The sequence below is a fragment of the Jaculus jaculus genome, chromosome 8 (assembly GCF_020740685.1).
Source record: "Jaculus jaculus isolate mJacJac1 chromosome 8, mJacJac1.mat.Y.cur, whole genome shotgun sequence".
Classification (NCBI taxonomy): Eukaryota; Metazoa; Chordata; class Mammalia; order Rodentia; family Dipodidae; genus Jaculus; species Jaculus jaculus.
In genome coordinates, this window is record NC_059109.1 from 82765222 (window position 1) to 82781257 (window position 16036).

General features: G+C 39.6%; 1 protein-coding gene across 1 annotated transcript in view; it reads left to right on the forward strand.

Annotated features, from left to right (window-relative positions):
* The window catches only part of Atrn (attractin), a 183912-nt gene that overhangs the window by 74472 nt on the left and 93404 nt on the right, over positions 1–16036 (forward strand). The window contains exons 9-11 of the mRNA XM_004661478.2: positions 581–764; positions 2515–2669; positions 8434–8518. Of these exons, the coding sequence (XP_004661535.1) occupies positions 581–764; positions 2515–2669; positions 8434–8518 (424 nt within the window). The remainder of the gene's footprint in view (positions 1–580; positions 765–2514; positions 2670–8433; positions 8519–16036) is intronic.

Consider the following 16036-nt stretch of genomic DNA (forward strand, 5'->3'; position numbering starts at 1 on the left):
TTCTTCTGACTCAGCCTCTCTAGTTGCTGGGATTATGGGTCTGTCAGGGAGATGGATAAGTTGATGAAAACCCTAGCTGTACAAGTGTGGTGACCAGAGTTTGTATCCCCAGAACCCATGTGAAGCTGGTAGTAGCAAGTATCTAATCCTAGCCTTCCTACAGCAGGATGGGAGAATTGCAAAAGCTTGTGCACCAGCTAACCTGGCATATGCAGCAGTGAGCAACAAAGAGACCCTGTGTCCAACAAGGAGAATAGCAAGCACAGACCTGCACTCACGCACAGATACACAAAGATAAAATAAATAAGTAAATAGCCAGTTGTGGTGGCATGATCACTGTGAATTCAAGGCCAGCCTGGGTTAGAGAAAGAGTTCCAGGTCAGCCTGGGCTAGAAAGAGACCTACCTCAAAACAAAAACAAAAACAAACAAACAAAAAAACAGAAAGAAATAACCCTAAATAAGCAAATTAAATTATATCCTGAGCTTCCTTCTTTTTCCCTAAGTGATTTACACTTTAAACTTCAGAAAAGCGGAATGTGCAGCATTTGCCTTTTAACTGTTTTTCTTTCCCTTTCCAGATAAAAACACATGGAATATATTACATACCCATGGGGCTCTTGTACAGGGGGGCTATGGCCACAGTAGTGTTTATGATAACAAGACTAAGGCCCTGTATGTTCATGGTGGCTACAAGGCTTTCAGTGCTAATAAATACCGGCTTGCAGATGACCTTTACAGATACGATGTAGAAACCCAGATGTGGTAGGTGCTTTGCTTTGAGTTTTCATTTTAAGGTGTAAACAGAGGCAATTGGTGGGCAATATTGTGCTGTTTTGGTTTTCGGGTCTGAGAAATCATTCTGTTTAGCATTGTACTAAAAGAAGTAAAAACAAATAATAAACACATGGTAATGAAGTTGAACTTTATTTGGCTGTAGATGTTTTGTGTAGCTGGGATAGTTAGAAAATGCGTGGCATTTTTGGACTGATTTTCAGTTCTTACTCACTGAACTGCTATAAAATTTTATCTACTCAGAATCCCAAGGAATAAAGCATATAACTGATTTTTTCATATACTTAAATCCTTTTTCTTGTCCTTTGGTGTACTAGGGCTCAAACCTAAAACCTTGCATACGCTAAACTATACTCTTAGTCAACATGTACCCACTTAAAATTTTTTTTGGTGTGGGGGGCAAGCCCAACAGACTGGCCTTTTTATGTGTGTGTGCTTTCAAGGTAGGGTCTCACTTTGATCCGGGCTGATCTGGAATTAACTATGTAGTGTCAGGGTGGCCTGGAACTCATGGGCGATCCTCCTACCTCTGCCTCCTGAGGGCTGGGATTAAAGATGTGCACCACCACAACCAGCTTAAGTTTTACAAGAAAGTACTTTACCCAGTGAGCCATTTTCCAGCCTAAAACCAGTAAGAATTTTGAACAAATATATTAAAAGCATTAAAATGTTTATATTGTATGGCTCCATAATTCTTGTTTCTCAGCAAAAATTATATGAAACAAAATCGGAAGCTTATTGTACAAACCTTTATTAATAAGACAAAAGCTAGAAACCAACACTTCCAATTGCACAAGGGCAGTATTATATAGCCACAAAGAATGATGATTTTTTTGACACAGTTTAAAATCATATTCGTGGCATGGTCTCTAATTTGTAAAGAAATACAAAAATAAGGAAACTAAACCACTGTGTTATGATTACTCATTTCATAACTGAAATTTGATTTAAATTTGCTAAAATTAGCACACATTTTATAGGCTGAGCTACAGTTCATAGTGAAGAAAGCTCTATCAATTAGGTATGAGAACATCCTGTTTGATGGGTTAACAGGATGACACCTGTAATTCACCCCCTAAATGACAGTTTGGTCTTCAAGACAAGGTTAAAAAATGAGTACAGAGCGATTGCTCAGCAGTTAAAGGCATTTGTTTGCAAAACCTGATGGCCCAAGTTCAATTCCCCCAGGACAAATGTAAAGCCAGATGCACAATGAGAAACAAACAACAACAACAAAAAAAACAACGAAAAGAAAACTTAGTGAACAGAGTTCATTTCCCCAGTACCTATGTCAAGCAAGATGCACAGAGTGGTGTACACATCTGTAGTTCGTTTGCAGGGCCTAGAGACCCTGGTGCGCCAATCTTCCTTCTCTCTTTTTTCCTCTCTGCTGGATGTGGTGAAACACGCCTTTAATTACAGCACTTGTGAGGCAGAGGTAAGAGAATTCACTGTGAGTTTGAGGCCAGCCTGAGACTGCATAGGTCAGCCTGGACTAGAGTGAGACCCTATCTACAGTACCAAAAACAAACAAACAAAAAAAGATAACTTTCAGGGATTTTACATATTTGTTGAAAATTTTATTTATGCATAGGTAAAAGTCTGGAAATATTTGTACAGTTGGATCTGAAGTTATAAAATGGTTATGTTTACATAGCATATAGATAAGTATTCTTTAAAAACTAACCTTGTGTTTATTATTTTTAAATAAACTCAAAAGGACCATTCTTAAGGACAGCCGATTTTTCCGTTACTTGCATACAGCTGTGATTGTGAGTGGAACCATGCTGGTGTTTGGAGGAAATACACACAATGACACATCCATGAGCCATGGTGCCAAATGCTTCTCCTCAGATTTCATGGCTTATGACATTGGTAAGTTTCCCAAAAACATTTTAGCATTAAGAATATTCTTAGCTGGGCGTGGTGGTGCACACCTTTAATCTCAGTACTTGGGAGGCGGGGTAGTAGGATCGCTGTGAGTTTGAGGCCATCCTGACACTACATAGTAAATTCCAGGCCAGCCTGGACTAGAGCAAGACCCTACCTTGAAAAACCAAAAAAAGGGGGGGGGGATATTCTTTCTAAATATATTGATTTATTTGTAAGCATAAAGAGAAAAAATTGGGCACATCAGGGCCTCATGCCACCACAAACGAACTCCAGATGCATGTGCTACTGTGGATCTGGCTTTATGTGGGCCCTGGGGAATTGAACCTGGGCTACCAGGCTTTGCAAAAAAGTGCCTTTAACCACTGAGCAAATTTATAAGCCCTGAAAAGTTTCTGTGTGTTAATTTATGCTTTGTATGGCACATGTGGACATCATTGTAAAAGTAGGCCAATTAAGTTGTATTTTATAAAATACTTTGGAACTTGCACCTTTAACTGCTGAGCCATCTGTCCAGCCCTGAAATGCTTTTTCTATAAGGAGTTTTTAAAACTGAAAATGTCAAGCGGGACATGGTGGTGCACGCCTTTAATCCCAGTACTCGGGAGGCAGAGGTAGGAGAATTGCTGGGAGTTTGAGGCCACCCTGAGTGTACAGAGTGAATTCCAGGTCAGCTTGAGCTAGAGTGAGACCCTACCTTGAAAATTAAAAAAAAAAAAAAAAAGTCAGTACTTCAAAATGATCAAATCATTTGAAAGCAGTCCAAATGGTAGTTTTTATATTTTTTTGAGTAAGGTTGCACATTTATTGAAAAGGTTACTTTCCATATTAAGTTCCTTTTGACATTGACTTTTTGAGGCTAAGTTAACCGATATCTCTTGTTTTAAATGACTAGTATAGTGATATATATAGCATTATGTTAAGTTAGATTAAGTATGGTTTAGCTTTACTTAATTTTTTAAGAAAATTGGTTTCATGCATATTCTTGGTGTAATCATATGCTTGACCAGAGGAGGGCAATATTTAATTATAAAAATATATCAAATACTCATTTTAAAATAATTTTTATTATACTAAGTACACATAATGATGTGCCATATTAACCATATTAAGCAAGTTCAGGCAAATTAGATCTATTTATAATGTTATTTGTATGTTATGTATCTTCCATCTGTATAGCTGATTTAAAAAAAAAATTTTAAGAGTATTTATTTATTTGCAAGGAGAGAGAGAGAGAGACAGACAGACAGAATGGGTGCACCAGGGCCTCTAATCACTGCAAATGAACTCCAGATGCATTTACCACTTTGTGCATCTGGCTTTACATAGGTACTGGGGAATCAAACTCGGGTCGTTAGGCTTTGCAGGTGAGCACCTTAACTACTAAGCCATTTCTCCAGCACTGTATAACTATCTTGTAAAACTGGAACTCTCTGCCATTAAACAGTACCTCATAGTTCCCCTTCACCCCATTCCCTTGAAGTAATCAGTCTGTCTGTCTGTGTCATATTGACTAGTCTAAGTCATACTTTTATTTTTTCAATTAATTTATTTAGGTTGGGGGGTTCCACATATGTCATGCATGTGCCACTTTGTATCCAGCTTCATGTGAATGATGGGGAATTGAACGTAGGCTGACAGGCTTTGCAAGCAAGTACCTTTAACTGCTGAGCCGTCTTCCTAGCCCCTCAGGTTTTCATTATATTTTATTTTGTTTTACTTATTTATTTGTAAGCAGAGAGAGATATAAGGGAAACAGAGAAAATGCACATGCAGGGCCTTTTGTCACTGCAGACTAACTCCAGATGCATGTGCCACCTTTTGTATCTGGCTTTAATTGGGCACTGGGGAATTGGACTTGGGTTGTTAGGTTTTGCAGGCAAGTGCCTTAACCATTAAGCCATCTCTCTAACCCCTTAGGTTTTCATTTTTAACAGATATGAATGTGCTAGCTACTGAGCTTGTACATTGAGAATAATGAGTGTTATAGTCCTAAGCCTTTAGCTGGTAAAGGTGAAAAAATGAACCAGCAATATAATTACAATTCAGGATCATTATTTCAGAAACGAAGATGTGAGGGTACTCATGAGTACTTTTAAATTGTGGGGGTAAGAATGATAGTCAAGAAAAGCCTTCTAGAGGAAGGCCTATCCAAGCTTGGTCCTGAGGAACACTGGGAATCAGATAGGTGAAGTTAGGCAGGACCTCCTAGGTAGAGGAAACCTCTGTGCAGAATCTCAGAGGCAGGAAGAAACCATGGCAAGAAAATAAAAGGCCTGTTAATATTGTTTTTCTCCCCTATGGTATAACAGTGCGTAAGATAGCAGGTGACTTCAAGTAAAGCTAGAGAAATAAGCAGCTGTCAGAACAGGCTGTTGACAGTCTTGAAAAGCCTGATGTGTCATGTGCAAGAATGTGGGCCTTCTGAAGAGTCTTCTGGTGGAAGTCATGGAGTCATTTATGCCTTAGAAAATGTTTATTGTGTCTGCAGGGGGTGGAGAGGTACTGAGGGAAGACTGGATCTTACACTATAGCCAGGCTGGCCTCAAACCTCATAGCAGTCTTCTTGCTTCAACCTTCCATATGCTGGGATTATGGGCATAAGTCACCATGCCTAGTTTAAGAAGATGTCTTTGGTTGTATTGTGGAAAATGGTTCAGAAGGGGCATGTTGATATATAGGAGGCTTCTGCTATTGTAGTACTAATGAGGGCCTGAACCAAGGTGGTAGAAGTAGCAACAATTATTTTTAGGAACTTGATTTGATTGCCCAGTGTGTGTCTTAAATGGAGATGCAAGTGCCATTATTCCCAGGTATCTGGTATAGGCCACAATAGATGGTCCTTATGCCAAAGCTGGAAATAGAAGTAGAGAAACAGCCAGACATGGTGGTGCATGCTTATAATTCTAGCACTCAAAGGTTGAGGCTATGTATGGAGGATGTCAATAAAAAGTTTAAAAAGAGCTAAAGAGATGGCTTAGCGGTTAAGGCACTTGCCTGCTAAACCTAAGGACCCAGGTTTGATTCCCCAGTACCCATGTAAAGCCAGATGCACAAGGTGATGCATGTATCTGGAATTCATTTGCAGTGGCCAGAAGGCTCTGACATGACCAGTGTCTTGTCTGTCTGTCTCTCTTTAAAATAAATAAAATAAATTATTTGCAGTAGTCTAGCAGTCTACTTGCAGTGACTAAAGATAGTCTCAAAGAAGGTGGAGCTCACCTCAGTGTTGTCCTCCCATGTACACTATGGCATGTGCCATATCACACTGCCAGCATACACACAAAATAAATATTTGAGGGGGTCCGCCAAGGTAGGGTCTTGGCTCTAGCCCAGGCTGACCTGGAATTCACTATATAGACTCAGGCTGGCCTGAAACTCAAAGTGATCCTCCTACCTCTACCTCCTGAGTGCTGGAATTGAAGGCATGCACTACCATACCTGGCATATGTATGTATGTATGCATGTATGTATGTATGTATATTTTGAGGCAAGCCCAACAGACTGGCCTTTTTTTATGGGGGGGGGAGAAAATTGGTGCACCATGGCCTCCAGTCACTGCAGTTGAATTTCAGATGTGTGCACCACCTTGTACACATGTAAGACCTTGTGTGCTTGTATCACTTTATGCGTCTTGCTCATGCAAGAGTCGAAAATGGGTCCTTAGGCTTCGTAGGAAAGAGCCTTAACTGCTAAGCTATCTCTCCAGCTCCCAAAATAAAGTTTTAAAAAGTGTATAGGAACAGAACTGGATATGTCCTTTGGACAGAACTGAGAGTTGATTGGAAACCCTAAAGAAATAAGCTACTATGGGGAACATAAAGCAAGGGTGAGCAAGAGTTAGCCAATAAATAAAGAAAAAAGTCTAAGTGAGAATGGAGAATGAAATATATCAGAGAAATGGGAAAAGAATAGGCGAGACTGGTGATTGTGGTAGTTTGAATAGATGGCCCCCAATATATTCAGTTCATTAATTGTAGTTTGCATCTGCAGCCACCTGGCTGGAGGCAGTGTCACTGGGTGTATCTTAAGGTGTGATAGTGGGTTTCAGATTTCAATCTAAAGATATGCAAAGTGTGCTTAGCTGGAGTTCCTGGAGTATGCTGTGGCTTTTGGCCTTTTTGGCTTGTACTCTCTCTCTGCTTGGTCCTGTGAAAGTAGGCCAGCTTCTTCTGCCATTATTGAACTTCCCCTGGATCTTTAGGCTTCAATAAATATCCCTTCCTCCATAACTGTGCCTGGTCTGGAAGTTCATCTCAGTGAACCTGAAGCTGTGCGTGCACTAACTACATCACTTATACTATGAAATAAACAGAAGGGGATAGATGGAGAGGGAGGTGTTTTTTTTTTTTTTTTAATTATAATTATGCCTTGGGCATATTAGGTACTATAGTGAAAGCTGAAGAAAGATTTTGGAGGTCTAAAGGACAGAGGGTGTAAATTGTTGAATCAGGGAAGGGATCTTTGGGGGTGGAAATAGACGAGGGGATTCTGCTACAGTTTGGCTTTAGGGAAGGAAGCAAGGTAGGCAGAAAGCTGGGTGGGTGAGTGATGTCTTCTGTCCATGAGGAAGACTGAGTTAACTCTTACAGGAGTAAAGTCTGCTGTTACTGAAGTTGAATATCGGTTTAGATGGAGTGGAAGAAGTTGTATTTGGTGAGTGTTGCAGGCAGTGACCATAAGAGTGGCATGGTGTAGCAGCATCTATTGATGCTCACATCCAGGAGAGAAGCTATTAGTATGGTTCACAACAAAGGAAGATTAGTTGATCTAGGGGAGCTAGGTTTTAAAGGACCTTTCTGAAATTAAGCAGTTTAATTAGTTTAAGTTTCAGTTTTCTACCTATATTTTTTTCATTGAAGCTACTAAATTTAGTATAGGAAAGAGTGGGAAACCATTGTGGCATGCATGTTTTACTCAACTGTTTTTTTAAAATACATAAATATTAGAGTTGCCAATGTTTGTTTATTTAAGAGTGTCTCAAAAGCTGGGTATGGTGGTGCATGCCTTTAATCCCAGCACTCCGGGAGGTACCCTGAGACTACATAGTGAATTCCAGGTCAGCTGGATGTACCACGAGGAAAAAAAAAGTGTCTCACATTGTTTGAGGCTCTGGGTAGCCTCAAACTCACTATATTATTGTGGTGGCCTTGAACCCCTGTTTCTACCTTCCAAGTAGACTATGGATGTGCTTCACTATACTTAGCATTAAAATTTCTTTAAGTCAGGCCGGGCGTGGTGGCGCACGCCTTTAATCCCAGCACTCAGGAGGCAGAGGTAGGAGGATTGCCATGAGTTCAAGGCCACCCTGAGATGACAGAGTTAATTCCAGGTCAGCCTGGACCAGAGTCAGACCCTACCTTGAAAAACCAAAAAAAAAAAAAAAAAAAAAAAAAATTTCTTTAAGTCAGAAAATGTCCAGGTGGGCTTGGGATGTGGCTTAGCATGCATGAAGCTCTGGGTTTCATCACAAGAAAAAGGAATAAAACCCATTCTGGTGGGTTAAAACTGGTCAGCAGTATGGTGAGTAGTAAGTATGTCACAAGTGTTGTATGTACTCATTGATTTGCATTGTCATGCAGTCTGATGCTTTGCTGCCATTGCCTCTTGTCCTAGAAATAATGGTATTAGAAAATTGAAGTTTGTTTTGTGAGGCTTTGTTCATTGCATTCTTAATCCTGAAGACTATGTCACTTTCTATTGATTGCGAATGCTAGTCTACTCTGAAATGTGTTTTTCTTGCTCCTAGCTTGTGATCGCTGGTCAGTGCTTCCCAGACCTGATCTCTTCCATGATGTCAACAGATTTGGCCATTCAGCAGTCTTGCACAATAGGTAACTGGAAAGTTCAGTACATATTACTGACTTATATGCTATTCTGTCTCTATTCATTTTGGTACTTGGGTTACTGAGTTTCTGCTAGTTGCATATGAATAGTAAGGAGAAATTAGGGGTAAAAAAAGAGAGTCAAGGACTGGGGAGATGGCTCAGTGGTCAAAGGCACTTGCTACCAAAGCCTGCCATCACAGAAGTCTATTCTGCAGTACCCATGTATGTACAGCATGTCTCATGTGTCTGGAGTTTGCAGTGGCAGGAGACCCTAGCATGCCTATGCTCTCCCCTGATCACTATCTCTCTTTCCATGCAAATAAATAAATACATATTTTTAAAAAAATATTTTATTTTTATTTATTTGAGAGAGGGGAAGAGGCAGAGAGAAAGAGAATGAGAATGAATGAATGGGCATGCCAGGACTTCCAGCTACTGCAAACAAACTCCAGATGCATGCTCCACCTTGTGCATCTGGCTTATGTGGGTACTGGGGAATTGAACTGAGGTCCTTTGGCTTTGAAGGCAGGCGCCTTAACCTCTAAGCCATCTTTGTAGCCCCATAAAGATTTTTCTTTTAAAGAGTGAGAGGTAGCTTAAGTGAGGGACAAGGTAGGGTAACAGAGATGGGAAGATGGTGAAGATAAAGTAGGGCTGGGGCGATTGCTCAGTGGTAAAAGGAGCTTGCAAAGCTTGCTGGTCCAGATTTGATTCTCCAGTACCTACATAAAGCCAGACAAAAAAAGTGCGTCTGATTATTTGTTTGCAGCAGAAGTTCCTGACATGTCCATATATAAACATGCAAATAGTTAAGTAGATAAATAGATAATAGTTCAGGTTTTTAGCCCTTGGATAATCTGAAGTCTATAGTACATCTGATTGTCTCGCTCAAAAATTCCTGGTCCTGAATTCCAATGATCTTTATAAATCTTCCCCAGAGAAGTTTAGTCAAATAAAGGTCATTTAAAAGACTGAGGATGTAAGTCCGAGGTAGAGTGCTTGCCCAGCATGCACAAAGCCCTGAGTTCTACCCTTAGCACCTCCCCAAAGCAGCACTTCCCTATAAAGGAGATTTGGATTGAGCTTCTTTAAAGAAGTTAAACAGCCTGCTCATGTTACTAGTATTTCTCATTTTGTTTCTGCTGTTATTAAAATTCTTTACTTTCTCTTTTTAAATTCAAAATTGTATAAACCAAGCCAGGCATGGTAGCACATGCCTTTAATCACAGCACTTGGGAGGCAGAGGTAGGAGGATCGCCTTGAGTTCTAGGCCACCCTGAGACTTATATAGTGAATTCCAGGTTACCCTGAGCTAGAGCGAAACCCTACCTCAAAACAAACAAAAAATAAAGTTGTATAAACCCTAAAGCTATTTACTGCTGTTCCTGCATTGTGTTATTACTTTGACTTTCAAATTTGTTGTTGTGACAGTGAAGTAATTTTACTTGTACTATGAAAAATAAGAAAGTGACATTTTAGAGCTATTATGAAGAGTTTTCAGAATTTGAAAGTAAATATTGAGAAAAGGGGTCATCTTTAATAAAACAATTATTTAACTTTTTAGCAGACATACAGTTTTATGGCAAAGACTTTTTTGGGGGGAGAGGGCTTTGTGAGGTAGTGTCTCACTCTAGCCCCAGGATGACCTGAAATTCACTAGGTATAGCCATGGCTGCAGCCAGTAGCTGCTCCTTCCTGGCTATGTATCTGGGCCATATCGTAAGGGTAGGACATGAGCCACTCACCACCATTCAGGTTTGCTCCCGACACAAAGGGGTTCTTCTCCATCCAGGCAATGATGGCCCGGACCTCTGTGGAAACCTAAGGGTGGCCAGTCTCTGGGTGGCTTTGAACTCACGGTGATCCTCCTACCTCCAGAATGCTGAGATGAAAGGTGTGCCAGCTGACACAGATTTTTTAATTAAAAAATTTTATTTATCCATTTGAGAGAGATAGAGGGAGAAAGACTTTTTAATTTAATTAAAAATATATATTTATTTATTTGCAAGAGAGAGAGAGGAAGAAAAAGGCAGATCAAGAAAGAGAGATTGGACGTGCCAGGGCCTTCAGTTGCTGCAAATGAACTCCAGACACATGTGTCTCCCTGTGCATCTGACTTACGTGGGTCCTGGGGAATCAAACATAGGTCCTTTGGCTTTGCAGACAAGTGCCTTAACCACTAAGCCATCTCTCCAGCCTGCAAAGACATTTTTTGATGGTTAGGGACTACAATGAACTGATTTTTGACTAAGTTGTTAATTTGAAATGTTCTCTTAAATTGATCCTTAGAGCTTTCTAACAAGTGCCTCTTGAAGTTTTCCTTAGAAAGCCATAAGACTTCTGGATCTTACCTTGCTGGTTGCTGCCTACATCAGCTCTCTTCTCCTTTGTGTTCCTAGTGTTCCCCTACCACAGAATTTGCTACATCATAGGTATTTGCTAGATGGCAGGTGTACTAATGTACAGTGATGTTAACTATCAAACAAATAGGTCTTCTATTAAAACATTCTTTAGTTTTATACAAACTCAGAGAAGCTGATGACTTACTGTAATACATAGTTTAACCATGAATCCAAATCAGGCATGAGTTAGGATTTTTTTTTTTTTTTTTAATTTTCATGTAACTCTGTGGTGTGGTTGAGCCCTGATGTATGATTATCTGAATTCCAGGCAAAGTGGGATAAGGCTAGAGGATGATGAGGGTGGCTATGAACTAAAAGACCATGATTTTAGTTTTACTGTATGAAATAACTTGTTCAGAGAGCAACTTTGATTCACATCATTTCATTGTGTTGTAAGTTGGTCAGCAGCATCTGGTCAGCTATAATTGTTTTTTAGAGAGAGAGAAAGAGAGAGAGTTAGTTGTATTTACTTGATAAAGAGAGAGAAAATGGGTGTACCAAGGCCTTCGGCTGCTGCAAATGAACTCCAGATGCATGTGCTACCTTGTGCATCTGGCTTATGTAGGTCTTGGGGAATTAAGCCTGGGTCCTTTGGCTTTGCAAACAAATGCCTTAACTACTAAACCATCTCTCCAGCCCCTTTTTATGGTTTGGAGAAGGGCAGAGAGACAAAGGGCTTTAAGACTATCAGGCTTGTGAGTCTTTCTGTCAGTTGTTTGCTCTGAGCTTCTTTGAAGGCTCTTCTCTACCCTCCCAGAGCCAGTGTATAACCTGAAGAATTTAAAATTTCTGAGAACTCCAACTCTGTTGGGAAAAGAAGGAAGCATTAATTAATTATTAACAGTTTCCATGATTGTCAGCAATATCCCATGGTAATGCCCTCCCTCCCCCCACTTTCCCCTGTGAAACTCCATTCTCCATCATATCCCCTCCCCATCTCAATCTGTCTGCCTTTTATTTTGATGTCATCATCTTTTCCTCCTGTTATGATGGTCTTGTGTAGGTAGTGTCAGGCACTGTGAGGTCATGGATATCCAGACCATTTTGTGTCTGGAGGAGCACCTTGTAAGGAGTCCTAACATTCCTGTGGCTCTTACATTCTTTCTGCCACCTCTTCCGCAATGGACCCTGAGCTTTGGAAGGTGTGATAGAGATATTATAGTGCTGAGCACTCCTGTCACTTCTTCCCAGCACCATGCTGCCTTCAAGGTCACTGCCATCTGAATAGAGAAGATTCTCTACCAAAAGTGAGAGTAAGAACTTTTTTTTTTTAAGTAGTAAATTGCCTAGTTAAGTTGAGCTTTAGTTATGACATTACTAAATAAGCCCCTAGTGGAGTTAAAAAAAGAAAGCTAGTGTTCATTTTTTGTTTGTTTATTAAAATGTGTACTTGTCAGATATTATAATTAGTAAACAGAGGATCAGTAATCACTATGCTTTACTTAGAACTCTTTTGACTTGGGGGAAATTGAGGCATATTTCAAGTGAATTCTTCATTGTAGATTAGTATAAAACTTCCTGGCAAATCATATGATCTTGGAATGGGGAAAGGTCCTTTAAATTGTATGCTCCAAATTCTCACTTACTACAGGCATCCTTTTAGGGCAGTGGGCATGTTGGCAAGGAAGATATGCTTTTAAATGTGTCCAGAAATGAAAACTCACCCAAGAAGGAGGCTGCTTTCTTACTAAAGTCACTGAATGTTAGCAAGTTTTTTATATCAGCTGAAATCTGATTCTTTGCCTCTTTTCCTCAAAGGATCTTACTTCTTCTTATTTGTTGTTGTTGTTTTTTTTTTTTTAATTTTTTTCAAAGTAGAGTGTCCCTCTAGCCTAGCCTGTCTGGAACTTACTCTCTAGTCCTATGCTGGTTTCAAATTCACAGCAGTGCTTCTACTTCTGTTTTCCGAGTGCTCAAATTAAAGGCATTTGCTACTACACGTGGCCTTTTCTTTGTTTAATTCTTTTTTAATTTATTTGTGGGGCTAGAAAGATGGCTTAGAAGTTAAGGTGCTTGCCTATGAAGCCTAAGGACTTATGTTTGACTCTCCAGATCACACATAAGCCAGATGCACAGGGTGATGCAAGCGTGCAAGATCACACATGTGCACTAGGTGGTACATGCATCTGGACTTCAGTGACAGTGGCTGGATGCCCTGCTGCACCTTCCTCCCACTCTCTTACATAAAAAGGCCATTCTGTTGAGCTTGCCTCAAAAAAATATTCATTTGTGAAAGAGAACGTGAGTATGAGTGTACCAGGGCCTCCTGTCACTGCAAACAAACTGCAGACATAAGTGCTACTTTGCGCATTTGGTTTTATGTGGGTACCCAAGAAGAACCCCAGCTAACAAGCTTTGCAAGCAAGTGTCTTTAACAACTGAGCTGTCTCTCCTGCTTCATTGATCTTTTTTTTTTCTTTCAGATTTTTATGTAAGAGAAGCATTAGTCTTCTGCCACACAGTTTCCACAGCTGTTTAAAGATGGTGTAGTCTCTTGTTCATACACCTCCCAACCTAACTCTCTTCAGATTCTAATCTGGCATAGGTCTGGTGGGATTGAGGATATTCTAGTGAAGCATCACACAAGAGGCAGAGATACTCTATGGTACATCTGATAACACTTTTATGCAACTTTTAGTCATATGTTTTAATTTGGAGAATTGGAACTTTTAAAAAATTTGAGATGTGGGAGAAAGACAGAGAAAAGAGAGAGAAGGAGAGAAGAAGGGGCTGGAGAGATGGCTTAGCAGTTAAGGTATTTGCCTGCAAAACCTAAGAACACAGGTTTGATTCCCCAGTACCCATGTTAGCCAGATGCACAAGATGGAGCATGTGTCTAAAGTTCATTTTCAATGTCTAGAGGCCCTGGTATACCCATTCTTTCTGTCTCTCAAAATGAATGAATGAATGAACAAATATTTTTTAAAAAGAAGGCCCCAGGGCTTCTTGCTGCTGCAGATGAACTCCAAATACATGCACCATGTTGTGCATCTGGCTTTACATGGGTACTGAGGAATTGAACCCAGACCAGCAGGCTTTACAAGAAAGTTAACCCTCTCTAGAATTTTTATAATTACTTTTGATTGTGTTTCTGCTATGACTTATGAGCAGCTTTATTGAGATATAATTGTTATATAAAATAAGCTGCACATTTTAAAGTATGTACTTGGAGAAATTAGACATAAGTATGTGTTTATGAAATAATAATCAGGGTCTCAAGAAGGTTTCTATGTCCTTTTCAAAAACATATTTTTGCCAGGCGTGATGGCGCATGCCTTTAATCCTACCACTTGGGAGGCAGAGGTAGGATTGCCAAGAGTTCGAGTCCACCCTGAGAATACAGAGTTAATTCCAGGTCAGCCAGAACTAGAGTGAAACCCTACCTTGAAAAACCAAAAATAATAATGAACTAATAAATAAAATAATAAATAATAACAATAAAACATAAATAAATAGAATAAAATAAAAAAATAAAAAGACATTTTTGCTGGTCATAGTGGTGCATGCCTTTAATCCCAGCACTCAGGAGGTAGGAGGATTGCCATGAGTCCAAGGCCACCCTGAGACTACCAAGTGAATTCCAGGTCAGCCTGAGCTACAGTGAGACCCTACATTGAAAAACCAAATAAATAAATAAATATTAAAAAATAAATAATAATGCAAGATATTCGGGACACTATGAAAAGATCCAATATAAGAATTCAGGGCATAGTAGAAGGAGAAGAATTCCACTCCAAAGGCATAGTAGGCGTCTTCAACAAAATCACAGAAGAAAACTTCCCCCAAATTGGGAAAGAGGTGCCAATGCAGATACAGGAAGCCTTTAGAACCCCTGCCAGACAAAACCCAGAAAGAACCTCTCCTAGCCATATTATAATCAAACTTCCAAACACACACACCAAAGAAAAAATATTGAAAGCAGTTAGAAAAATCAAGTTACCTACAAAAGCAAGCCCATCAGGATTACAGCAGATTATTCAACACAAACTTTTAAAGCCAGAAGGGCTTGGAGTGATATATTCCAAGTTCTGAAAGATAACAACTGTCAACCAAGGTTACTTTATCCTGCAAAGTTATCCATTCAAATAGATGGAGAAATAAGGACATTCCATGACAAAAGCAGGTTAGAGGAGTATTTGAAGACAAAACCAGCTCTACAGAAAATACTTGATAGAATCCTCCATGCTGAAGAAAAGGAAAAGCACACATATAAGGAACCTAGAAAAAACAAGCAATACTCAAATACTAATTAACAGAAGAGAGCACAGGTAGAACCAGAACCACAAAAAAAAAAAAAAAAAGGCAAACATAAATACACACCTTTCAATAATATCTCTTAATATCAACGGCCTCAATGCCCCAACGAAAAGACATAGGTTTGCAGAGTGGGTTAAAACGCAGGATCCTAATATTTGTTGTCTCCAAGAAACTCACCTTTCTACAAAGGATAGACATTATCTTAGGGTGAAAGGTTGAAAAACGGTGTTTCAAGCAAATGGGCCTAGAAAACAAGCAGGGGTTGCTATCCTAATATCTGACAAGGTAGACTTCATTCCAACGTTGGTCAAGAAAGATAAGGAAGGTCACTTTATATTGATTAAGGGCACACTCCAACAGAAGGACATTACAATCCTAAACATATATGCACCTAACATGGGGGCTCCCAAATTCGTCAAACAAACACTATTAGAACTAAGGTCACAGATAAAACCAAACACAGTGGTGGTGGGTGACTTTAACACCCCACTCTCATCAATTGACAGGTCATCTGGGAAAAAATAAACAGAGAGGCATCTGGATTAAATGAGGTCATAGAAGGAATGGACCTAACAGATATATACAGGACATTTCAGCAGCACATGGAACATTCTCTAAAATAGACCATATATTAGGACACAAAGCAAATCTTAACAAATTCAGGAAAATTGAAATAATTCCTTGCATTCTATCTGACCACAATGGAATTAAACTACAAATCAGTAGCAAGAAAGGCTATAGAGCATACACAAAATCATGGAAACTAAACAATACACTACTAAATGATGAATGGGTCAACGAAGAAATCAAGAAGGAAATCAAAAAATTTATAGAGTCAAACGATAATGAGAGCACAACATACCAA